Source organism: Coregonus clupeaformis, unplaced genomic scaffold (genome assembly GCF_020615455.1).
Source record: "Coregonus clupeaformis isolate EN_2021a unplaced genomic scaffold, ASM2061545v1 scaf0715, whole genome shotgun sequence".
Taxonomy (NCBI): domain Eukaryota; kingdom Metazoa; phylum Chordata; class Actinopteri; order Salmoniformes; family Salmonidae; genus Coregonus; species Coregonus clupeaformis.
In genome coordinates, this window is record NW_025534170.1 from 24,688 (window position 1) to 51,569 (window position 26,882).

The 26,882-nt window shown below is 41.0% G+C and overlaps 2 protein-coding genes and 1 pseudogene across 4 annotated transcripts in view; all 3 read right to left on the reverse strand.

Annotated features, from left to right (window-relative positions):
• Positions 1–488: 488 nt before the first annotated feature.
• Positions 489–7,460, reverse strand: LOC121560735 (BUB3-interacting and GLEBS motif-containing protein ZNF207-like). The gene is given in 12 exon segments (XM_041873650.2): positions 489–1,340; positions 1,561–1,717; positions 1,940–2,173; positions 2,950–3,048; positions 4,405–4,538; positions 5,107–5,171; positions 5,682–5,763; positions 5,991–6,057; positions 6,059–6,183; positions 6,324–6,459; positions 6,554–6,680; positions 7,296–7,460. Coding segments are annotated over 12 exon segments (1,413 nt in total). The 5' UTR covers positions 7,337–7,460; the 3' UTR covers positions 489–1,194.
• Positions 4,955–5,079, reverse strand: LOC121560737 (annotated as a pseudogene).
• A 13,039-nt stretch (positions 7,461–20,499) lies between the features above and the next one.
• Positions 20,500–26,882, reverse strand: part of LOC123485509 (rhomboid-related protein 3-like) — a 64,686-nt gene continuing 58,303 nt past the window's right edge. For all 3 annotated transcript variants that reach the window (XM_045216455.1, XM_045216454.1, XM_045216456.1), the window contains 3 exons: positions 23,128–23,228; positions 22,116–22,176; positions 20,500–21,574 (listed from right to left, as the gene is read on the reverse strand). In XM_045216455.1, coding sequence (XP_045072390.1) covers positions 21,303–21,574; positions 22,116–22,176; positions 23,128–23,228 — 434 coding nt within the window. In that variant the 3' untranslated portion in view covers positions 20,500–21,302. The remainder of the gene's footprint in view (positions 21,575–22,115; positions 22,177–23,127; positions 23,229–26,882) is intronic.

The window sequence follows — 26,882 nt, forward strand, 5'->3', positions numbered from 1 at the left end:
AGATTCTCCGACTGTCTAAATGCATATAGGGGAAACACTGATGCACCATAGTGGAATAACACCAAATAAGGCCCTCTGACTTGAAAAGGTAGCTACCCGGAGGACATGAGTAGGTGGTTTAGGAAAAATACACCCGACATCAAGTAAAATGTATATTTATCATCAACCACACACACACACAGTAGAGCACTTGCATGCAAATGTTAGGTTCACTAAGGTGAGGAAGATACTCATTCAGGGTGCAGGTATTAAATGATTGATTACTATTAAAGAACATCTAGGCTATAAACTTAGCTGCATCAAGACAATGTGTATATTAAAACATGTTTAAAAATTCAGGAGATCTGGAATATTGACATCCTATTATTTGAGCAATATTTCATAAATACAACATTTATGTACAAACCTTCATGATGAAGGTACTAACCTCCATGGTACAAACCTTCATGAAGCCTCATCCCCATCCACGGGTCAGGAAGAAAACAGTGTTGGATTTTAAGTGGGTTTTATTACAACAGATTGTTTAAAACAGTACAGAGAATAAATTCACACAAGTTACCCTTTTGATCATGGAATAAACCTGAAATAAGAATGAAGCTAGTGACTGATAGATAATAATCCATAGATCTGGTGGTAAACTACTAAACAGTTGGAATCATCGTCATAAAGGAGGACCCTCACCAACCATACGGTTGGGGACAGGGTGTCCAACAACACCTAAGTGTGCTGTGAGGGCCTCGCCACAGACTTACTCTACACAACAGAAAATCATATATTTACAGGAAACTTGCCTTTTTGTAAGGGGGGGGGGGTACGGTACGATCATGTTACTCCAGCAGCGAGCAGTCAAAACAATATGAACCATATTTAACACACTTCACTTCTACAAACCTGAGTGAAACATGAGAAGAAAAACACCATACATGTATCAAATCTGCACAACGACAAAGTTGTCATCATCAAGTTGTTTTGTGTGTTTTGTTGTTTCTATGTTTTTCCCCCATTAAAGATGTCATGTTAAATGTCCGTGTGCTGCGTATATATATATATATATCTTTTTTTTTTCATCAATACTTTTCTTCACCATCACTGGTTGGTCTTACTGCTCATTGGCTTGGGCTAGTTTTAAAAAGCACAAGGTGAGAAAAGGTTTAACCTCCAAACCTAGTGAGGGGTCAGGTCGTTGCGACTGCTTCAGTATCGTCCGGCAGGAGACATGACGGGGGGCCGCATGCCCATGGGAGGCCCTCCTTGGTATCCCATCGGAGGGCCCTGCCCATACGGAGGCATCCCGCCCTGCATGTAGCCAGGCATGCCCTGGGGGGGACCGCCATACTGACCTGGAGGGAGGAGGAAGTATATTAAAACATCACGCTCACAATGCAAAGTGGCAAAAGCAAAAACACCATGTTGCTAGTGCTACATATGTCTGTTAGGGTGATTCATTGTTCTCTACCATATGTTTTGACTGGTATGATACTTGGTCTTTCATTCCATCACAAAGGCTACAAGTTTCTCTCCAGTTCATTTTGGGTCTCGTGATGCCATAACGTCTCTTACCGTGCATGGGGTGCCTCATGCCAGGCTGCTGGGGGGGCATGCCCTGCTGTGTGGGCATCATGCCGCCCACAGCCGCCACAGGAGGGGCAGACATGTGGACCTGCCCCTGCCTGGGCACGTTACGCTGGTACCGGGGCAACTGAGCCCGTCGCTCCTCCTGTTACCGGGCAGACAAACACAGAGGGGATTCTTAAACATCACGCAACACTAGCCTATCCCTTTCAGTGCAACGGCAAGGACAAATCACACAACTCAATTACATTATATTTGACTACTTTGTTTTAAACAAATATTAAAACAGTAACGCGACAGATAAAAGTACTTTATCTCATTCATTACTTACTGTGAAAGGGCAAAACGCAAAGCAGGAGCAACTTACCAGTGAGATATCCTCATCAGGGTGGATCAACTTACTGGTTGCACTCGTGGTGGTGAGGGTGGCTGGCTTACTGGTCACTGTGGCAGGGGGCTTGGCCACAGTGTTACTAGGGGGGATAGAGGAGGACGAGGAGGAGGCAGAGGACTGGGTGTAGGCGGGGAATGTTGCTTTGGGAGGGTCGGAGGAGGTGGAGGGCGCGCTGTGGGGCACAGCTCCAGAGGCACTCTGCTGGGCCTGGGATACAGGAAGGAAGAGGCACCGTCAGATGGGTGAGTGACTCATCATAATCACACACAGATTACAATGCTGTCCTCTCATAGGAATCAGATATTTAGACTTTTGACCCATTGATTCCTTAGAAGTGCTTCCTAAATAGAATTTCTGTCCCATGATTTTTGATCACAACAAGCGATTGGTTGATTCCTCTGATTTTTATGAGCAGAGTGCACTATACATCAAACTAACGCTGAGCCGATTAGCACTTTCAATGACAGGAAAATATCAGGATTCCACTGGTGGTTATATTCATATAAAACTGCACTTTCAAAAAGTTATTGAAATGTCAGTTCAGCATTTTTTCCGCAACGGCTGAAACACTCAAGAAACACTTGGGTCATGTCACACATTGCTGATAAGCATTGCATTGTGCAAAATACCATCTGAGGAAATCATGCTAACACAAGTCACAGGAGGGAAAAATAAGCTAAATGCAAGCTGTGCCTAAACAAAATACATTTTAAAATCACCAATCCAGTGCTAAGAAAACGAAGGAAGGCCACACACAGGCATGCAGCAAGTCCTCCCAAGGGAAAGCCGAACGTCAGCTCATCCTCTTGGTGGAGCGATTCATAAAAATGCATAAGGAATGCCAAAAAAGCCTGCCGAATATGTTACCTTAAGTTGTTTATATGTCAGAACAGTAAGTTTGTAGCATTCTCAACCAAATAAAGCTGATATGCTGCATGCCACAAGCATCTCTATGGGACATTAAGTGAAACAGTCCTGCCTACTTGTGGAGAGTTAGAGAACCGAGGCTTAGAGGCAGCAGACTGAGAGTCTGCAGTGCTACTGGGAGAGGCTGTGATGGTGTTTGGAACATGAGAGCCCATCTGAAGCATAAAGAAGAGAGGCAGAGTGTGAACAACACTAGCAGAACCTAGAGTGAATACTAGCAGAGGGCAGTTGATAATGAGCTATAGTTGACCATTGTTCCTTACTGTGGATGCATTACTGATACAACGCTGCTATTGCTGCTCCCTATTAGGCTTGGGCGGTATACCTGGGTATTTGGAAATAGCCACGGGATGGTTTTTCAATAACGTTGAAACTATTTCTTTGAAGTTTTTTAATACATTTTAATATTTGTAGCTACTTAAGTAAATACCTGCAGTCAACTTGTGCAATATGTTAGGAGATAAAGATCGCGTTTTTCATTTAACCCGTCACATAATTGTTCATTATGAAGATTACCGGTAGTACCCAGTCACATGGTGTTTGTTTACAAGCACACAATAACAAGAGACCAGAGCCTTGAGTCACTCACTGTTGTGCAGCACACCCCAGGTGATCTAGTTACAGTATGGAATTCACAACTAAATGTTTGCCAGCTAGATGAGGCCCCGTGTAGCTCAGTTGGTAGAGCATGGCGCTTGCAACGCCAGGGTTGTGGGTTCGATTCCCACGGGGGGCCAGTATGAAAAAAATGTATGCACTCACTAACTAAGTCGCTCTGGATAAGAACGTCTGCTAAATGACGTAAATGTATGTCTTAACTTTAAGTTAACTGTCTAAAAATGTGCTAAATGCTCTGCAGCTGTACATTTGGTTTGCTAATTTAGTAGCTAGTTAGCTATCTAGCTAAGTGGTTAACTTCTTACAAAATCAAGCTTTGCTTGCCGTTATCAGCAGAGAATCCCCTCCTGGATCAAGAGCCTTGCTGTCTAATATTTGTTTTGTAGCTGCAGCAAACTGTAGCATTTTTTAGTTACTTTTATAACTTTGTGAGCTGGGATGTCTGTCCTGAAAATTGTTTAGGTCAGAGACTTTCTTAAAATGTTCACAATGTGACAGTTAGCATTCTCTATGGGATTTTACATGTACTTGTTAGTATTGCTAACCTTCAGATTTTAAAAGCTCAATGAATTTGAAAATAGTGCCCCTTGTGTTCAGTATTACCGAATATCCCAATATGGCACAAGATCAGTATGAAGGTATGACAATCTGGATACCGCCCAAGCCTACACCCTATCATTAATGATGATACTCTGATAGTATGCATGTGCCTGAGATGAGCGCACCAGTACAACCTTCAGACAGTGACTCTTAAAATAAGCACTTCATCTTACTACAGAGGAAATCCTCTTGGTGAATTACTCAATGGACACCATTTCAATAAGGTAAACCAATGAGGCAGTTATGACAAGCTACACCTCCATCTCACCTCGCTTCTAGGCGAGGAGACCCACCTGTACTGCGCTGGGGAACAAGGGCTTGCTGACGGCAGCAGGGGCTGCTGCGGTGGGTCGGGGCATCCCTGCCGCGGTGGGGGCCTGGGCCATGTGGGGCATACCAGGACGGTGACCCATGTGGGGTGGCATTCCTGGAGGACAAGACATCAGGGCTCAATATCAAATCACAGTTCTTTCTCAGGAAGTTAGGGAATCCATTACAAATATCATAGCAGATGGTTTCTAGGATAGATTTGAGAGTGAACATGATTCTGTGCTACTAGAGCTGGGACGATAAACCGAAAACGATCAAACTTATCGTGGACATTTTGCTGATATCGTTCATTTCTATAAATAACCTATAGTGCCTTACTAGAGAAATGTGAAGTTTGAAACTAAATAAGTTTGCTAATATAGGTTATTGATAGCTACAACCTTCAGAGAAGTAGTAGTAGTTTAAGGGTAATATTAAAACAATAACTGTGGTGCACATTAATGTTATAAGCTTATCATTTAATAGATTTTTGTTTATGTCGCCCAGCTCTACGCGCTATGCTAGTTTTGTGAAATGGTCAGCTCTCACAAGCCTCATAGGAGAATAGTCCTAGATGAGAGGGGGCCACGGTGCTGTATCCCCTGTCAATGCCAGACCACACCACTGGGTACAGAGTGACTGGGGTAAGGGAGGGGAAGAGGGGTACCTCCTAGGACAGTGCTTACCTGGGGGCATACCGGGAATCCCTTGCATCATTGGAGGCATCATCCCTCCCATCCCGTGCATCATGCTGTAAGGAGATCAAACCAACAGGTGTGAGTTATAATCTAAATGAGCAAATCTAACTGTCTGAAGCTGTAATAATGAGGCGATTCTTCAGTGACGGACCAGTTCTGTGTGACATTTTCCTCCTGCAAAGAGTGAGCAAACGCACCGTGGCTTTGTGTGTCTTTGAGAGGGGAAAATGTCACCCACTGAGTAGTATGAGTTAGTATTAGATTTTACATTTTTGTCATTTAGCAGACGCTCTTATCCAGAGCGACTTACAGTTAGCGAGTGCATACATTTTCATACTGGCCCCCCGTGGGAAACGAACCTACAACCCTGGCGTTGCAAGCGCCATGCTCTACCAACTGAGCTACAGGGGATTATTGAACAAAACCCTTACCCGGCAAGCCTAAAATGTTCCCCCTCTTGCCTCAACTACTGATAAAAAGCAATGCCTTAATTGTCAGTTTGAATTGGAGCTGAACGGGACGCTCACATTTTCCTATACAGACTGGGGTGAAGCAGTACTCACCCTGGTGGCATTCCGTGCATACCAGGGGGCATCCCATGCATCATGGGCGGGACACCGTGTCCTGGCATCATAGGGGGCATTCCTGTATTGGGAAGAAAATAGATTTTAAACAATACACCAGGTATAGTTTATAAGCCATTATATGGTGATGCTGGAAATTTATCTTTTCCAGTTTGTGGTTTGTTCAGAACGGGCATGATTCATTCACAATTCAGAGCAGTTGAACATTTTTGCCAATCATCATTACTTAATGCGAATGTCTTCCTGGCAGAAAATAGCAATCGTATGGCCATTCAGCCCATGTTCTACCTGAGTAAGCTCCTGGTGGCATGCCTGGAGCCCTGGCCCCGGGGGGCATGCCGGGCTGGGCCATGGGTAGGGACGTAGCTAGCCTGGGGCTGGGCAGCAGGCATCTGCTGCTGAACGAACGAAGGGCCTGGAGCATCATCATCCTCGTCATCCTCGTCAGAGTCATCCTGATTCTGCTTCTTCTTCTGGCTCTCTGTAAACACAAGGTAAAGGGGTATTTTAGTCACACAGTATTTCTTTAAGATGATTTGCCCTGAGACATGGCTGTAGACTTCTATGGTCGAAATCCCCCCATGTCTCAGTACAAATGCAGGGAAGGATGTTGACACTAACCCTGTTTTTGTTCTAACGTCCGTCTCCTCTCCTGCATATCCTTCTCTGGAATTCCTTCCATGCCATAGATTTCCAATTCTATGTCTACCCTTCCAGGTATGGCGTTGGGGACCCCGTCGATGGTCTCTTTGTGAACCTGAAACACACACATCAATGATTAATATCACAAATAAAAGGTATGACAACACAGATGAATGAATAATCAACATGTTGTTAATGTGAATACCAACCTGCATACAGTGGATTGCCAGCCCTGGACCAGTGTACAACTTCTTGTGACATATATGGCACTTAAAATGTTTGGCCTTTTGATGTTGGATGAGGATCTTTTCATCATCGAAATCTCGATTACAATACCTTCAAGTTGTGAATTAAGGAAATTTCAGACAGACAGTATAAACGAACGTTAGCAAGCTAGCTAAAGTTAGCAAGCTAGCTAAAGTTAGCAAGCTAGCTAAAGTTAGCAAGCTAGCTAAAGTTAGCTGGTTTCATTTAATTCAATCGAGGGTGCCTGCTCCCTGCTATTACCCCTTTATTTCAACGTAAGGTATAACTACTCTTTGAGCACAACTTCTGACCACCATCTATGACATTAGACAAAGTATGCCGACTAAGCGTCATAAACTGGGTAGCTGCATAGAGATAGCTAATTAGCTAACTTACATAATGAATACAATACCGTGCTAACTAATAATGTCGCTAGTTAGTTAGCCAACGTAGTTAGATTTCCGGCTAAAATGTTTGTCAATATACACCATTCAGGTTTACTTTGTTGAAATAAAACTAGAAGAGAGACTGTTGGAAAATGAAATTGCCACAACATTATTACAAAAAGACGATAAAGTATCAAAATTGCGAATAGGTCTTGTGAGGCCTACAGTATCTTACTTCGCTAGCTAGCTTGCTAAGCACTCGAGCCATCACTTTCCTTTCATGATTCGCGTTTTGTCTATTCCCCAAACCAAAGGATACCAGCACCAGGGCTTCATCTGCTTCTTCTTCTTTCGCCCCATTTTCAGATAGTACTTAGAAACCTAACGTATAATAACAAACACTGAAATTCGTTCTTATTATGTGATAAACATTAGCGACATGCTGTATGACAACGCCGAAAATGGCGCTTCTTCAAGTGGAGGAAGTGGATTATGATTGCACCCACAATGCTGTGCTGATTGAACACGTGCACATTTCCCTAAACAAAAGTGATTTATTTTGACGAAGTTGTACATTTTTGGGGATTTAATCCGATATAATCTGAAATTAATAATCATACCAAATTATTATATGCTTTCATATTTTTCTGCTCGCGTCATTTCAATGCATTCTGTGCTGGTGTAAAAGTTAAATGTCCACATGGGGACGACATTGCACCATACTATTGTATGGTGATGAAGAGGGCGTCAATACTGTTGTCAATTCAAATTTAGATCCATATAGTCATTGACTGAGACCTACTGACTGATGTCGTGACTTGAATAAATAAGAATATATTGAGTTGCGGGCCTATCCCTCCTTATAATAGAACAACAACAACAACAGCTATACTGAATAGTCCATGCTCGAATTCTCAGCACCAACGTGCAATGCATGCCATGTACATTTACATTTACATTTACGTCATTTAGCAGACGATCTTATCCAGAGCGACTTACAAATAGGTGCATTCACCTTATAGCCAGTGGGATAACCACTTTACAATTTTTTATTTTTTTTGGTATTATGATATGGATGTTCAATTTCATTTGATTCAATAAAATGTTATACAAAATGTATTAGATCAGCACATAGACTCAATAGGGCCTATATTGTGAGTCCCCCAGCCCAGTGCCTTGCATATAAGACAGACTAATTCGAATAACTGAAAACTTTACCCAATGCTGTGCTCAGCTGTCTGAGCAGAAAGGAAACAATACATCTACTTGAGAGATTCTCCATCTTCACCCTCCCTCCCTTTCTCTCTTTCTCTCCCCTCCCTCCCTCCCTCTCTTTCTCACCCCTCCCTCCCTCCCTCCCTCCCTCCCTCCCTCCCTCTCTTTCTCTCCCAGGTGAATGATTAATTTGGAAAATGGGATATTTATGCAAGTGGCCAACACAACAGAAGTCGATTTCAGGGCTCCTAATGAATGTTTCATTGTAGGCATTGGGAGCTGCTGTTGTTTCCCATATGGCAGTGACTAGTGTAGTATATGATGAATGGTGGCAATTATTGCTGTCAACAAAAGGAGTCTGCTCATACTGAACATTGATCATAAGGTTTATTCAGACCACAAGCTTCAGCATGAGTTTACAGACACGCGTGGTCCGGAGAGCAGTGGCGTCCAATTCTAATGTCTGCTCTGTCCTATCTTCTTCGTGTACCCCTATTTATAACCAATGCAACAAGATGGGCTCCCTCTGCTGGCCAGTTTACAATACACTTCCTGTCTATTATATGTTACATTATACTTAACCATTGTCTTGTGATACTAACATAACCAACATTCCATTTCGTCATGAAAAACATTTAACAAAGGCATAATCTTCAGATACGACATTCCCCCTTTCGAGACGAAATAAACGTCTCGAAAACAAACAGAATAAGATTATGACTATTAACCATTTATCTCCTTGAGTATCTTTAACATTAAACCAAACACCTTCTCCTCTAGAGTGTAAATACCTTTCTATGAAATACCTGTTTATGAAGTGTGAATACATTACTATGACATATGAAGAAATCTCTATGGAGTGTAAGAGCGAAAAACTGTCCAGCAGCCATCCATCCATATCAATCAAGACAGTAAAATTCTCTCACGGTCCCTCTGCCCCAGGCAACCACCGTCGGTACTCCAGATAACCTCATTAGCCATGTAAATGCATTTGAAACTATGATGTAATTAAATACACATGTAAACAAAAATCCTATCCATAAATATCCATTGTACGGCTGGTCAACCCATCGAATCGTACAATGAATCTCTCCCTTCCTAGACCTTCTGTCCCTTAACCCCATCGAAATAAACAAAAGCATCTAAGATCCTCCCATGTATTCAATAACATCAAACATCATTCTACAAAAATTAATACCTGAGACTATTACACAATTATGTATTACACATCAAATATGTCTATATTTCATTGCCAACACTGGAATGTAGTCCACTACACTTCATCTCCCTGTAGTGCCCTCTTCCAATGGACTTGTTGATGATGGAATCAGCCACACCCTCCTTATTTCATCTCCTCCAGTCATATTGTCCCTTCATATTGTCTTTGTTTGAGTATTCCAATCTCCACATGTTCTCCCAAATGCTTCTGGAATGACAAGAAAATAAACGACCAAACAGTATCTTTTGCAAAACCACATTTTGAAATTAAACATCAATATCCACTAACAATCTAAAAATGATATATAAATGATGCATGAATCACATTATCCATCCCCCCCTTTGATTCATAAATCATACTAAAAATCATACTAATATTGAAAAAACAATTGGAAAAATCATCAAATAATCCAAAATGATATTTATCCATCAGTAGGCCACTTGTCCTTCTTCGTCCAGATCCGGAACAGTCAACAATGGCATCTGAGTGTTGCCTCCAGGCACCACTTCTCCAACCTATCTCAATCTCATAACTTTCTCAAAAGTCAGTAACATATTACACAGTGCCTTAAAATGTACCCCATCACTGCCCCCTACTGGCCTAACTGATTTTGCATCCAAATGCATCGCTGATATTTTCCAAATGTTACACCATACCATGAATGAAGTCCCCCTTCTCCCTTAAACCTACCCTTCAATGATAGGCTTGAAGACTATAACATGTAGCCATGTCACCCTTTTAACCCTAGATTTAGCTGTGTCCGATGCTAGCTCTCTTTTAATAGTAAAAGCCTCATATGGAAGCTTCAACGTTGACACATACCCAAATCCTATCCCTCCATAGGGTAAAAATATATATACTTTATCATCACAAACCCACCAAATATCTCTAAAATTCCCCATAGTCACCCTGTCAGTCAAAAGCTAATCTTTTAACCATCAAAGTCCTGCTCTTCTTACTACCTGGTATATAAAAAAATAACCTATTATTTCCATAAACATACCCCTACCTCATATGTTTTATTAGAACAACAATAACTTTTAGCCCTCACTGTTTCACCTGAATACTTCAGGGTTCCGTTGTTACCTGATTTTCCTTTCCATCTAACAATTCCCATAGGGTAATCCATTTACCCAAGAACACTTAAACCCTACTGTTCTGACAACTACATTATTTTATCGGTCAATGACTGTTGCCGATACCACAGTCATGACAAAGCATAACCCTGACCCAGACCCGCTAGAGGCTGCGCAACCGTCCAGCACGTCTTGGGCTGGCATCCCCAACAGACATCAACCCTCAAGATTCCTCACTGATTCTTACAGAATGAGTTAATCTATCTCTAATTTTCACAACAGAGGAACGAGCAGCACTGATCAGATGCCCCCCCCCCTCTGTCATCAAAATCAAAAGACCTCATCCTGCAGCTTCCATGATGAATCTCTCTTCTCCATTTCAGATTAATCTATATTGCTCTCTACAACTATCTGCTCTGCTTTTTTAACCCTATTCGTCGTAACCTAAACCCCTGAGTCTCTCTTACTGCCTCCTTTAATTTCAGAAAAGTTGTTGTCATCCTTCCTACATTTGCTATTACCATCGTATCATTAATCCCTTCCCAAAGTTACCATTAACGTTGTTGATTTAGTTGATGAATTAAAACCCTTAATTCCCTCTAGTGGGAAACTACCAACATCCTATTCGATTATTCCCTATTGGAGTGACTACTGTAATAAACTTATCCTTAACTCCCTCAATGACTGTGGAGGCTACAACAGACCTCAACTCTTCCATTATAAGCATCACTTTATGAATTACATAGCCCTTTACCCAATAATTCCCAACCAAAACAAATTCTAATGCTTGCACTAGATAAGTACACATATTCTCCCTGATCTTTATCTGTAACCTTACGCAAAATAAGTGAACAGTCACTCCTAACCCTCTTCTAAACTATACCTCCTTTTACTCCTGGTCCTGATAACAACACTTATTCTCCATAATTATCTCTCCATATGAGAGAAACGTCCCCATCCTAAACCCTAATAAGTGTTTTTCCCCCTAAAATTGGTGCTGTATTGGTTCCCTTATAATCAAATGCGATATATTTATGACTTTAATACCTATCAATGTTGAAAGAGTTAAATTGCTTCTCTCTGTTGTTCTAATAGACTGAAGTGTTAATGTCCTTATTTACTCCTAGTTTCCCCCCAGTTTTCCCCTAAAACTTTGAACTCTTTCCTTGTACTTCCATCCATCACCACTAGTGTCACTTTTTCCCCAAATCTCAGTCCTATCTCTAAATCCCTGACTTTCAAACTTTTGATTACACAAAGTACACCTATAATGACCTTGATCTCCCTGCTGGAAACTGTAAATATAGATACTCAATCACCCTCAAATCATTCAGCAACACATACTTTCTCAATGCATCTGCTCCTAATCGATTTAAACTCCTACCATATCTCCCCACTAAACTTTAAAATGTCCTTCCTCACTGTTCTCTCTCTGTCTTACTACTAACTTTGAAACTTAGCTTACTGTCTCAGAGTTCCTTCACCCCTAGTTCTCCTAACTTATTTTAATCTAATCTTTTCTCTCATAACATTTAAAACCTTTTCCCCTGATTTATTGACAAAATTCCTTCCCCACCAATTTTTAGAATACGTGATTGGGAATTCCCCACCTGCTCCTGACTCCTTTACACAGACTTGGCAAAACCGACTAAACACCTTTTAGCCTAACCTCAAATCTCTTAGTGTAAGAATATAACCCAAAATAACAGTCACCCCTATTAAGTTTTCAGACAGATTGTCTTAGACAGTCTAGTGTACATCTTATTGTACAATTCAATTCTCTTCCCAACACTGCAATAACAGTATCTTCTAATATTAGTATGTCTATTTTGATTAACTGTTTTACTACCTCAAATCCCTATCCTAATTCGTTATCAATTAGTGATATGTTTAACCTCTTTAGGCTGAACCCAGATAAGTTTTTCCCCTATTCACTATCACTTCTAATGGTCGGTTGTTTTTACTTCAATTGTTGGCTATTTTCTCTTCTTCTCTAATCGATGCTATCAGCTGATACCCCCCTTCTGGATATTCTAGGCACTCTAGAATATTTAGTGTTCACCTGGAGAACAGGTGATCTTGAATTGCCCCTGTATCTTCCTTAAAAATGTTCTCTTGTTTCCTCCTGACTTGTTGCTGTGGATAAGGAACATCTGGTACCCCCCTTTGGCTGGTACAATTGCATTTGATATTGTTCAGTTGAAGCTGTGACAGTGATTGTTGATTTGGTTCACTCTGATTCTTCATACTTTTCTTCTTCTCCACCACCAGTTATAAGTTGTATTTGATTGAGTTTTCTTCGTCCAGTTCTTCTCGTTGTGGACCTATCAGTATTCTTCAACAGGTTATCTTCTAAGTTCTGTTCTTGAAATATCATCTTCCATCATCTTCTTACTTTTCTTCTGTGCCAGTCCTTGTAGGACAAACTCCTCTTGAAAATAAAGCACCTTTAATCTCCAAATCTTCATCGCTTTCTTTATCTTCAACTTCCATCAGAGATCAAATCTCTAGTATCCATTTCTTCTTTCCTCTCTTGCCACTTCCCTCTGATCACAGAGTCATATCCACCCATGCATAACCTCTTCATCATCACTCATCTTCTTTAACTTCCCCTTCTCCTTCACATTCCAGACATCTCCTATTGTTGGGATCCTTTTCTTCATCATCTTCTCTTCTCTTCATCTTCATCTTTCTGAACCTCCTTCTCTTCGTTTCCAGACATGTCGGTTCTTCTTACTTCTGGAGTTTTGAATTCATCTTCATCGTTGTTTCTGCTGGTACCCTATCTATTATTAATCTATATTTCTGATGCAATAATCACTCCTGGATGATTATTGTAAGCTGAGAATAAACCTCCCTAAACTCTACTTTTTAAACCTATCTTATCGCTGACATATTTTTATCAATTTCTGTTTGAGAATGAAGGGCAACTTTTGTTTCACTTGCCGGATACCCTAGCAACACTTTAGTTAAAGGATTACCACTATGCACTATATCAACCAATGTACTGACTTTCATAGTCCTGATAATTTTTTACCCACTTGTAACAAGCCTTTCTATTCCTTTATTGTGAACTATCCTATTTTAAACTATATAGGTTATATAGGCTTCCCCCCCTGTAATTCTTAATATAACCTAAACAAATCCATTAACCATCCTGAATAATTAAACCCAATTTTATTCCTATGTCACCAATTTATCCATTAGTGTTGCCTATATTACCACAACCCATCAAATGCAAATAAATTAGTCAACTCCAAAGCAATCCCAACACAAAGCTTTTAACCCTTCAATAAATGATACACAGAACATCCAAAATGCAATTTTTAATGAAATAGTATTTGCCAAGCCTATGCAAAATCGTCATAAACTCACATATCTTGTAACAGTAACCTGTTTGATGATTTGATCCCTCCACCGCGTCACGTGATCACTTCCTGTATCTCCTCGCTCCCCCTCTCTCCTGTCTCTCATGACAAGGGACAAAGACACAAGAACAGCTTTTAGTAGTTCATGCCATCACTGAGTATTTCCAACCATTCAAAATTCATTCGTTCTACATTATTCACTCTAAGACTAAACTCAGGACTAATTATAGATCGCCCAAAAACATTTTGCTTTTAATCCGTCATTTAATTATTTAATTAAATCTATTATAATCCATTATCCTATATTTAATTTATAAATTCAATAGGCTACAAAACAAGTTTCATCTTTAACCAATCGCAGTTTAAACTAGAATCATCGTGTTAAAATCTCTTTATGCGTATTTGTTCCGTCGTCTGTGTTCCTCTGTCTCCCCCTACAGTTTAACCAATGTGTTGTTTTACAGAATCCCACGCATGCGCAAATATCATTTTAACCTCATGCTTGAGTTGCAGCATCCCATCGTGATGCCGTCTAGTGCCGTAAAACAAAACGTTCCCTAATCTCATGCCATAAACTCCAACTCCCCCGTTCTGTAGTGTAATGTCGCAAAATTAAACACATGCCCATACATTTATTAAATAGATCGCTCCAAAACATTTCATTTAATTTTAATCGTCTTTTACCTTAATTAATTATACTCCATCAACATATATTTGATTTATAACTTTACTACATCTCGCCAAATAGTTTCACGTTCGAACAACAGCCGTTTAACACCTAGGAGATTTTTCCCAAAATCTCTCTATTCTGTGACTATTGTCCCTTGGGGGGACCTATGACCCTTACCCATAATGCCGTGCTTTGTAGGCTTAGCACATAAACACATGTTGTAGTTTTAGCCCCGTAAAATCACACGCATGCGCACATCCCCTTAAGCCCATGCTTCCCACACAATAGACCGATAGCATTACACTACAGCGTCACTATTTTATACGTTATACTCACACAATTACACATAACAGAGCTCACATTTGCGTAAAACTTTCAGTTCCACCACATACAAACAAGTTTAAGAGGCTTGAATCCATCGCAGTGAACCTCTAAGGTTGAGATTATCATGTAGCACGCAACACAATTAGCCTTTAGCATTAGCCTTTCGCTAACTGCGGCCTACAACATGTAACAAAACCCAGCATTGCGTTCCTTTAATTGATTACTGTTTCGTTTGCCCTAAATTTATTCTGCCGTGGGTATGGCTATTTCAGTGAGCGATCCCCCCAATGCAACTATCCCGTCGAACAGAAGTTGAGTAAGCCATCCCCAAGAAATGTCCCACCAACCCCCAGTCCCAGACTGAACCTGAACACTCATAACGCATGTCCAGGATTTTGGCCCACCCTGTGGTCGCCTCGTCACGAGGGCTTATCTAAACCTGCAATGCTCTAAAATTGTATACATATCTTGGCCCCGACTGTTCTTGACTTACTATTCAAGCAACACATCTCTATAAACAATTTTTAAAATTTGTATAATGATTAGCCAGACCCCAGTCATCAGCAAAAACACCACCTGAGGCACGGTCATAAGGGTACATTCCTCCAGTGTACACAAGCAGTAACAAAACCAACAACTTAGCTGTGTTTGGTCGGGTCATGACTCCAGACCGAAGTTAGCTTGAGTTAGCTTGGCGACTCCAAATGCAGCAAAGAAGGATTGCATCATCCCTCCTGGCAAGCTCGCCATTATGTAGTATATGATGAATGGTGGCAATTATTGCTGTCAACAAAAGGAGTCTGCTCATACTGAACATTGATCATAAGGTTTATTCAGACCACAAGCTTCAGCATGAGTTTACAGACACGCGTGGTCCGGAGAGCAGTGGCGTCCAATTCTAATGTCTGCTCTGTCCTATCTTCTTCGTGTACCCCTATTTATAACCAATGCAACAAGATGGGCTCCCTCTGCTGGCCAGTTTACAATACACTTCCTGTCTATTATATGTTACATTATACTTAACCATTGTCTTGTGATACTAACATAACCAACATTCCATTTCGTCATGAAAAACATTTAACAAAGGCATAATCTTCAGATACGACACTAGACTGAAGAGAGACCACTGTGGCAGGCCTACCTTCTCTGAATGAATTAGGGGCCACTCTTGTGTCCCAAGCATTTTTTTGTTGGTAATATTTTATTTTACTTTTATTTATTTTTTTACAATAAACACAAACATACATAGACAAAAACAATAGACAACTTAACATTTACATACATTAATGATATCACACTTGCTCAGACCCACATGTTCCCACCATATTCACACCCAATGTTGTTTTTAATGCTTGTAAGACTCTGTCCCATTTTACTTCAAATTGTTTTATGTTGTTTCTGTCTGTAGCCAGATTTTTGAAAAAATATTTAAATAATAAGGCATGTAATTGCGTTCTTTATGTTCCAAAACTCCCTCCATCAATTATCAGTTATATTTCAGTCTTGGTTCCAATAGTTTATATACAGTGAGGGAAAAAAGTATTTGATCCCCTGCTGATTTTGTACGTTTGCCCACTGACAAAGAAATGATCAGTCTATAATTTTAATGGTAGGTTTATTTGAACAGTGAGAGACAGAATAACAACAACAAAAATGTCAAAAATGTTATGAATTGATTTGCATTTTAATGGGGGAAATAAGTATTTGACCGCTCTGCAAAACATGACTTAGTACTTGGTGGCAAAACCCTTGTTGGCAATCACAGAGGTCAGACATTTCTTGTAGTTGGCCACCAAGTTTGCACACATCTCAGGAGGGATTTTGTTCCACTCCTCTTTGCAGATCTTCTCCAAGACATTAAGGTTTTGAGGTTGACGTTTGGCAACTTGAACCTTCAGCTCCCTCCACAAATTTTCTATGGGATTAAGGTCTGGAGACTGGCTAGGCCACTCCAGGACCTTAATGTGCTTCTTCTTGAGCCACTCCTTTGTTGCCTTGGCCGTGTGTTTTGGGTCATTGTCATGCTGGAATACCCATCCACGACCCATTTTCAATGCTCTGGCTGAGGGAAGGAGGTTCTCACCCAAGATTTGACGGTACATGGCCCCGTCCATCGTCCCTTTGATGCGGTGAAGTTGTCCTGTCCCCTCAAAGCATAATGTTTCCACCTCCATGTTCTTGGGGTCAAAGGCAGCATTCCTCCTCCTCCAAACACGGCGAGTTGAGTTGATGCCAAAGAGCTCGATTTTGGTCTCATCTGACCACAACACTTTCACCCAGTTCTCCTCTGAATCATTCAGATGTTCATTGGCAAACTTCAGACGGGCCTGTATATGTGCTTTCTTGAGCAGGGGGACCTTGCGGGCGCTGCAGGATTTCAGTCCTTCACGGCGTAGTGTGTTACCAATTGTTTTCTTGGTGACTATGGTCCCAGCTGCCTTGAGATCATTGACAAGATCCTCCCGTGTAGTTCTGGGCTGATTCCTCACCGTTCTCATGATCATTGCAACTCCACGAGGTGAGATCTTGCATGGAGCCCCAGGCCGAGGGAGATTGACAGTTCTTTTGTGTTTCTTCCATTTGCGAATAATCGCACCAGCTGTTGTCACATTCTCACCAAGCTGCTTGGCGATGATCTTGTAGCCCATTCCAGCCTTGTGTAGGTCTACAGTCTTGTCCCTGACATCTTTGGAGAGCTCTTTGGTCTTGGCCATGGTGGAGAGTTTGGAATCTGATTGATTGATTGCTTCTGTGGACAGGTGTCTTTTATACAGGTAAAAAGCTGAGATTAGGAGCACTCCCTTTAAGAGTGTGCTCCTAATCTCAGCTCGTTACCTGTATAAAAGACACCTGGGAGCCAGAAATCTTTCTGATTGAGAGGGGTTCAAATACTTATTTCCCTCATTAAAATGCAAATCAATTTATAACATTTTTGACATGCGTTTTTCTGTTTTTTTTTATTGTTATTCTGTCTCTCACTGTTCAAATAAACCTACCATTAAAATTATAGACTGATCATTTCTTTGTCAGTGGGCAAACGTACAAAATCAGCAGGGGATCAAATACTTTTTTCCCTCACTGTATATGTGCTTTCTTGAGCAGGGGACCTTGCAAGCGCTGCAGGATTTCAGTCCTTCACAGCGTAGTGTGTTACCAATTGTTTTCTTGGTGACTATGGTCCCAGCTGCCTTGAGATCATTGACAATATCCTCCTGTGCATTTAACAATATGTTGCAAGTAAAAACCTTGAGTGGCGAGTTGATACAATTCCAAATCTGGAAGGTTAAAACCACCCTCAGATTTAGGGACAGGTAAAACTTTCCTATTTATTCTATGAGTTTTATTTGCCCATATGAAGTCTGTTGTGGCCGAGTATACTTTTTTAAAGAATGTATTCTGTGGGGTAATTAGTATTACCGAAAATAAATATAAAAACTTTGGGAGCCATGCCATTCTAAAGAGGTTTATTCTACCTGTAAAATGTATTGGGAGATTGATCCATTTCATTAGATCTGCTTTCAAGTTGTTGAGTAATGGGATAAAGTTATCTTTATGTATTTTTTCTTTGTTGTAACCTATTAAACATCCTAAGTATTTAATATTTTTGTGGTTCACATAAAGGATTACTGTAGATCATGAGTTATTATTTTTCTTTTTCCTATTGCCATTATTTACATTTTTAGAGTATTCCGAAAATATTTTTAACAAGGGGTGCATTGAGTTGTCAATATTAGTCAGGTATATAAGGAGATCATCGGCAAATACGTTTACTTTATATTCATGTTTATCAATACTGATACCTGTTACGTTTGGCTCCTGTCCAAGCGGTTCAATTGCCAGTACAAACAGGACGGCTGAGAGAGGACATCCCTGTCTCGTGCCCCTTTCTAAAGCAATTTCATCAGACAATGTATTATTTGTGCATATTTTTGCTCTATGATGTTTATATAATATTTTTATGAAATGTATTATTTCAGCTGGAAAGTTGAATGCTTCCAAAGTTTTGAATAGAAAAGGCCACTCAAGACGGTAAGTAGAAAGCCTTTCGACATCAACAGCCATTATTGATGTCCTCACGCATTTCATTGATTACTGTGACATCCACTGTTTTCCCCAAAGCCTCCTCGGCCACTCAGGCTAGAGCTCTCTCCAAACGCCATTTGTAAAGTTAATCAAGTTTTGTGACTGAACCATCTGTGGTTTGAGAAGGTCTCTTCGCACAACAGGGGGTCGGGTAAGCCCTGACAACTGAGAAAGACTGGTGTGTGTGTTTGTGTCTGGACACTAGGATGTTTGGAGCTAGGCAAACAATTGGGTTTGTTTAGATATCTTCACAACACTGAGGCCTTTTCTCTAATGGTCCCTTATTGTCTCCATGGTTTGCCTGTGTGAAAGGGGCCTTAGTCTACTCTAGACAAACAGTTTCTACATCAGTTTGCTGAACAGTCATCTCAGCAAAAAAATGTTTGCTAAAAAGCTGTCTGTCTGGGGTAGTTGTGCAATAGGGTTATTGTGTATGTGTGTGTGTGTGTGGGGGGGGGGATGAAACAAAAGGCATTGAATGAAAATGGTCTTTCAAAACACTTGTGCAGGTTGAATCATAAATAACACCAAGAGGTCAGAATAAGTTTCATTATAAAAACAGTTTAATGTATTTCAGTATTTACATATAAAATCTACAAAATATGCACGTGTTAAAATATTGTCAGTTACCACTCTGTTCCGTGTCATAGACCTTATTATATACAATCAACAAATGTTAAATACACAGGATATTTTATACATCACAATGTAGACCAATTCAAGAATCAACAACCAGGTATTGTATGTTAAAATATTAATTTGTTAATAATTACAGTCTTCGTTATTATTCATTATGTGTGAAGCCGTGTAACGTGAGGTTAAGTTAAAGTACACGCTTGAGCTAGCCTCTGTGCCAGTCTGTTTCTGGTACCATGTCAACTCCATCGTCATGCCAAACAGCTGTGGCTTGACAACGACAGCAATGGAGTTGGTAAGAGCACAAACAGATCTGGGACCAGGCTAATTTGAGCCTTGGTTGGTTGAGATGCGACGTGTTCTCCTGTTGAAGCAAACCCAGCATCCAATACAACATGGTTTAGCTTTCTCCTTAAGGGCGTTGACAGTACAGTACTAACTGGAGGCTAACTCTGGAGAGAGGGATCTATTTACATGTAGCACCGTGTCCACAGTCTGTAACAGAGTTAAATATTGGATACATATCAATAAGTCTGTGCCAGAGGGAGAATGCTGACGTTCAACTCAACCAATACTCATCCCAAAAGGCAACATATTCCGCTATTAATAACACAGTGCATGTTCTCTGTAGTGCTCTGTCTTTTGTATGTTATTGGTTAAGGGATGGTTTTGGCAACAGTCAGGAACACAGGATTTGAACGGCACTTTATCTCTGTTTCAACTTCCATTTTCATTTGCACATAACAAAATAATGTAAGCCACTCCTCCAATACTGTCCACTCCTGCAAACTGTGCATGCATGCCATACTGTATAGATGACAACTCACTCACACACACACTCACACACACACACACACACACACACACACACACACACACACACACACACACACACACACACACACACACACACACACACACACACACACACACACACACACACACACACACACACACACACACACACACACACACACACACACACACACTTCTTTGAGGTGACCAGGGTGTTTTACACAGTTAAGACTTACTTAGAGCAAGATATGTGCTTCCATACCCCTTTCTTTTAATGAATGGCACACACACCAAAGGCAATAACAAAACATAAGCCTATTCTCCCTGCAAATATCTAGCTTGAGTACCCACCTCTTTCTGCTTTAGCTATTTGTCTTTGTCTTGCCAAACATATTGTGAAAGGCAGCAATGTAGCATCGTTGAATGTAGAAACAGTCAGGTAACCAGACAAAAATCTGGAAGTTGGAACAAAATCATGTCACATCAGATGTACTCAGTACAGTATAACATGTCAACAGTGTAACATTTCATAGCTTCAGTTCAGACTTACATATAACAGTACTATAGTATGACAGATTGAAGACACCTGTGTATCATAACAATCTCTAACCCTATGAACTTGTCCTTTACTGAAGCAAGCTGTCATAATAACCTCTTTCTTAGAGTAATAGGCACCATTGGGTTTAAGAGGAGGTGCCGCCATACTCTGTTCTATACAGTACTCTAGAATGAAGATACCAATTCTGAAGTTTTGGACCTAGACAGTTCTGTTCCATTGGATCTGAAGTACGTAGTTGGCCCTCTCAGTCTTCTCTGAGATTTCTCTGAAAAGCCCAACTGGCTTAGCATGCAGCACTGCACTATTGAGACCAGTCTAGTTCAGAGGCCTGGAGAGCTGGTGGGGAGGGGGCGAGGCAGCTCACGTAGCCCCCTTCGGAGTTCATGGCGTTGGGGGGAGCCGGACGTCCAGCAGGCTGTAGGCAAAGACATTCCAGAAGACAGCACAGAGGACAAAGAGGAAGTAGACGGAGAAGAAGATCCAGAATAGAGACTGCTCCTGGAGCCGCTGCTCGTAGTTCTGGAGGACTACAACTCCCAGGGTGAGCCCCACCATGACACCTCCCAGGTGGGCCACGAAGCTGGGGTTGGGGCAGGGCGGGAAGGCCGGCGGGTAGAACCGCAGCCACACGGCGCGGCCGAACTCCACACTCACTGACGAGGGTGGAGAGAGAGAGATGTGTTACGATAATGTTAGTTTCTATAGAGAACAAGTGATATTGTTATTTTTATATTACAACCTTTTTATTTTTAGTTTATTGTAAATACTGCTATGTTTATCTCTTACAAATCATGGTAACTCGCCAAATTGTAAGAGTATGCTTATACTAAAGTGAAAAAGAAGAAGTTGGTGATGTACTATAAAGGTTAAGACCACAACAAACCCGTCCTCGTTGCTCACATTAATCTTACATGGGTGGGTCTGTTCTTTCTATGCTTCTATTGCTAGCCACAGGGCCCTTCCTGTCTACAAACCTACATCCACCACGTTACTAACTAGGTCAAGAGCAAGGTTGTTGTAACAGTACGCAAGGGTGGAGGTCCCTCTAGCGACTTAGTTTTTTAATGATCCAAATAAACCGTGTGTTGGTTTTGATTACCTGCAGGCCGTAGCTAGTCACACAGTGCTGTAGGGACTGGGGTATCTCAGATAGGATTTTAATATAGAGAAACTTCAGAGTTTAGACAGACTTACTGCAGACCAGAGCCATGGCCATCCGGAACATCTTAAACTGACATTTCATTCCTGACCAGTTCTGGGGAGAGAGGAGCAGAGTGAGTTGATGAGAAAAGGAGTGCGAGAGAGTGCAAGATGAAGGGTTTATGATTCAGGCCAGGAGTTTTCCCATGTTAGATAACATGGACCTGGGTTTGTCCCTGACCACGTAGCCTGACCAGGAAAAACTCCTGGCCCTATTAATAATGATACCACAATCCATGACACTAAGCCTCTTTCATTAAATGCATAATACAGTAATGTAACAGATACTTTTATCCAAAGCTACTTACAGAACTGTCAACATTCAGAGTGACACATAGATTACAACAATAACATATCTTTCCCCTTTCATGATAGCTTTCAGAGCCAATAAAGATATCACATGATGACCCTTGACCTTCTCTCTTTTCTTGTTGTTGTAGGAGGAAGGACTCCTGAGGACTGTGAAGGGCCCACCAGTGTAAATACTTGATGACTGGGACCATCCTATTATATAGACAGCGGTATGGCCTTATGGCCCCTACTTCTAAGGTCATGACCTTGTAGGGTAGTATGCATGGACTGAACCAATCAGAGCATAGCTAAGGTCAAAGGTGAATTTACATTCAGCCTCGGAATGGGAGAAAATCAAGTTATATGACCGTGATCTAATTCCCATCCCTGATGGGATGTGTACACTCTTCAACTCGACACAGTGCACACTCACTCACGTGCAACACACACACACACACACACACACACACACACACACACACACACAGAGAAACACTTTTCAACACTAGATAGTCGACACACACTTCCTCTCTTTGTAAATGGGAAAGCTGAAAGGCAGGAATGTATGGAATCCATAGACAGACAGAGCACCTGCTGGGCCCCAGAATGCCCTGCTTTGATGCCACATGATGTATGTCTGAGCATGATAGTTATCTCATGACAAGAGAGCTGCTCTGACACACACACACACACACACACACACACACACCCTTACCATGACGACGTTGGCCAGGTGTGCTGAGACCAGGGCGTAGACTCCTCCAGACGACCCCACCACCGGAGCAGTCATATCAGTGACAGACACGGCCAGGGATCCTGCCAGGGTCAGAGGTCAGAGGTCAGAGGTCAGAGGTTTGAATCAATCAAATAATCAATCACCTTCATATTCACTGTATCAATAGGGCAATTCATATTCAATATGTCAATTCATATCCATAGCCATAATGTATCTCAGAGCAGCTTTGAATAATAATCATTGATTCAATGAGCAGCTTCAAATAAATAACATTCATAGGTAGAAACAGTAGACACTGTATATGAATGCAGTCACTCGTGATGTTTTTTGTTGTTGTGTTGAAGCACAAACAGAGGCTTACATTAGTCGCCATTGATCATTTTAAGAATAATATGTATCAACACAGTATGTTAGTAGACTGTTAGTGTTACACTGAATAAAGGTTACCACTGGTACCATCGTGGCACCAATTCACCCCATTCACAGAAGAGTCAACCATTTACATTTTACATTTTAGTCATTTAGCAGACACTCTTATCCAGAGCGACTTACGTGAGTGCATACATGTTTTTAGTTTTTTCACAACCCTGGCGTTGCAAACGCCATGCTCTACCAACTGAGCTACACGGGACTAAATTGTCCAGGCATTGAAAGGAGTGAATATGGGGCAAGTGAATGATTGAATCCCCAGTGAACATTGGTGTAATACAACCAGAGCAACAGATACAACCAGAGCAATAGAGAACTGCTTGCTGGGGGGGGTATTGAATTACACATACAGAGAGAGTTCATAGTATTCCCTAGGAGGGTGTGTGGACAGAGGAGTTCTGACACACATACTCTATATGCAGGCATGTGTGCGCAGACACACACAAACACATGCACGCCCGCCCACCTACCCCCACACACTATACCCCAGGGGTATCCTCCCCACACCTTAGCTCAGCGACCATTGGCCGGCTTGCTTGAATTATGGATGCTAACTACATGAGACGCACCTGTCTACGCAGGGGAACATGTGATGAATGATCTCCACTGTGTGTGTGTATATAGGTATGGCTGCTGTGGGAGCTTCACTATAGTAGCCCTTTCCTGCAGTCAAATGACCTAGTGGCCTCATGGGTGGAATGTTATTAACATTATACTTTTTTTTACGCCGAAAATCCGGTGTTTCTATGTCAAAAGGTTTTGTTATATTTCAGTCTTCTGTGATGTATACAGTATAAATTGTAATATTGGGATGCAAACTCAAAATTGAATACATTTAGACTATATCTGACATGGTACAGTTGTCTTATTTTTCTTAAGCCCATAATCACGTGTGTGAGTTGAAAACTTTTGTTTCAAAGTAGATTTGTTTAAGACTACCAAGAAACACTGTGTGACCGGGATTTAGTCCACTGCAGTAAAAGGTTAAATCACCATACCATAATAAGTAACCACAATCAAGCTGCTATTTATGGAAGGAAAACAGCTCATGGTATTTTTGTATTTTGTATTTATTAAGGATCCCCTTTAGCTGCTGCCAAGAAGCAGCTACTTTTCCTGGGTCCTGCAACATTAAGGCAGTTATATACCATTTAAAATGTACATGACATTACATGCATTCCCTCAGGCCATTACTCTACTACCACATATCTACAATGCAAAATCCATGTGTACGTGTGTGTAGAGTGCGTGTCTTATCATGTGTATGTGTAAGCGTGTGTCTGTGTCTGTGCCTGTGTGTGTCTCTTCACATTCCCCGCTGTTCCATAAGGTGTATTTGTATCTGTTTTTTAAATCTGAATAGAGTTCCATGTAGCCATGGCTCTACGTAGTACTGTGCGCCTCCCATAGTCTGTTCTTGACTTGGGGATTGTGAAGAGACCTCTGTTGGCATGTCTTGTGGGATATGCATGGGTGTCCAAGCTGTGTGCTAGTTGTTTAAACAGACACCTCAACACTTCTTACAAAAACAAGTAGTGATGAAGTCAATCTCTCCTCCACTTTGAGCCATGAGAGATTTACATGCATATTATTAATGTTAGCTCTCCGTGTACATTTAAGGGCCAGCCGGGCTGCCCTGTTCTGAGGCAATTGTAATTTTCCGAGGTCCCTCTTTGTGGCACCTGACCACACGACTGAACAGTAGTCCAGGTGTGACAAAACTAGGGCCTGTAGGACCTGCCTTGTTGATAGTGTTGTTAAGAAGGCAGAGCAGTGTTTTATTATGGACAGACTTCTCCCTATCGTAGCTACTGTTGTATCAACATGTTTTGACCATGACAGTTTACAATCCAGGGTTACTCCAAGCAGTTTAGTCACCTCAACTTGCTAAATGTCCACATTATTTAGTACAATATTTAGTTGAGGTTTAGGGTTAAGTGAATGATTTGTCCCAAATACAATGCTTTCAGTTTTGAAATATTTAGGACTAACTAATTCCTTGCCACTCATTCTGAAACTAACTGCAGCTCTTTGTTAAGTGTTGCAGTGATTTCACTTGCTGTAGTAGCTGACGTGTATAGTGTTGAGACATCCGCATACATAGACACACTGGCTTTACTCAAAGCCAGTGGCATGTAATTAGTAAATATTGAAAAAAGTAATGGGCCTAGACAGCTGCCCTGGGGAATTCCTGATTCTACCTGGATTATGTTGGATAGGCTTCCATTAAAGAACACCCTCTGTGTTCTGTTAGACAGGTAACTCTTTATCCACAATATAGCAGGGGGTGTAAAGCTATAACACATACATTTTTTTCCAGCAGCAGACTATGATCTGACAAAACAGCTCCCACAATCTTTTTATCATCAATTTCTCTCAGCCAATTATCAGTCATTTGTGTAAGTGTCGTTCTTGTTGAATGTCCTTCCCTATAAGCATGCTGAAAGTCTGTTGTCAATTTGTTTACAGTAAAATAGCATTGTATCTGGTCAAACAAATTTATTCTACAAAAGTTTAATAAGGGTTGGTAACAGGCTGATTGGTCAGCTATTTGAGCCAGTAAAGGGGGCTTTACTATTCTTGGGTAGCGGAATAACTTTTGCTTCTCTCCAGGCCTGAGGGCACACACTTTCTAGTAGGTTTAGATTGAAGATACGGCAAATAGGAGTTTCAATATCGTCTGCTATTATCCATAGTAATTTTCCATCAAAGTTCTCAGACCCCGGTGGCTTGTCATTGTTGATAGACAACAATACTTTTTTTAACCTCTTCCACACTCACTTTACGGAATTCAAAATTACAATGCTTGTCTTTCATAATTTGACCAGTTATACTTGGATGTGTAGTGTCAGCGTTTGTTGCTGGCGTGTCATGTCTAAATTTGCTAATCTTGCCAATGAAGGGGTGAGCCCAGACACAAACACACATACAGTATGTGCAGTGGTCGAAAAAGTAACCAATTGTCATACTTGAGTAAAAGTAAAGATACCTTAATAGAAAATGACTCAAGTAAAAGTGAAAGTCACCCAGTAAAATACTACTTGAGTAAAAGCCTAAAAGTATTTGGTTTTAAATATACTTAAATATCAAAAGTAAATGTAATTGCTAAAATATACTTAAGTATCAAAAGTAAAAGTATAAATCATTTAAAATTCCTTATATTAAGCAAACTAGACGGCACCATTTTCTTGTTTTTGTAATTTATGGATAGCCAGGGGCACACTCCAACACTCAGCCATCATTTACAAACGAAGCATGTGTGTTTAGTGAACCCGCCAGATCAGAGGCAGTAGGGATGACCAGGG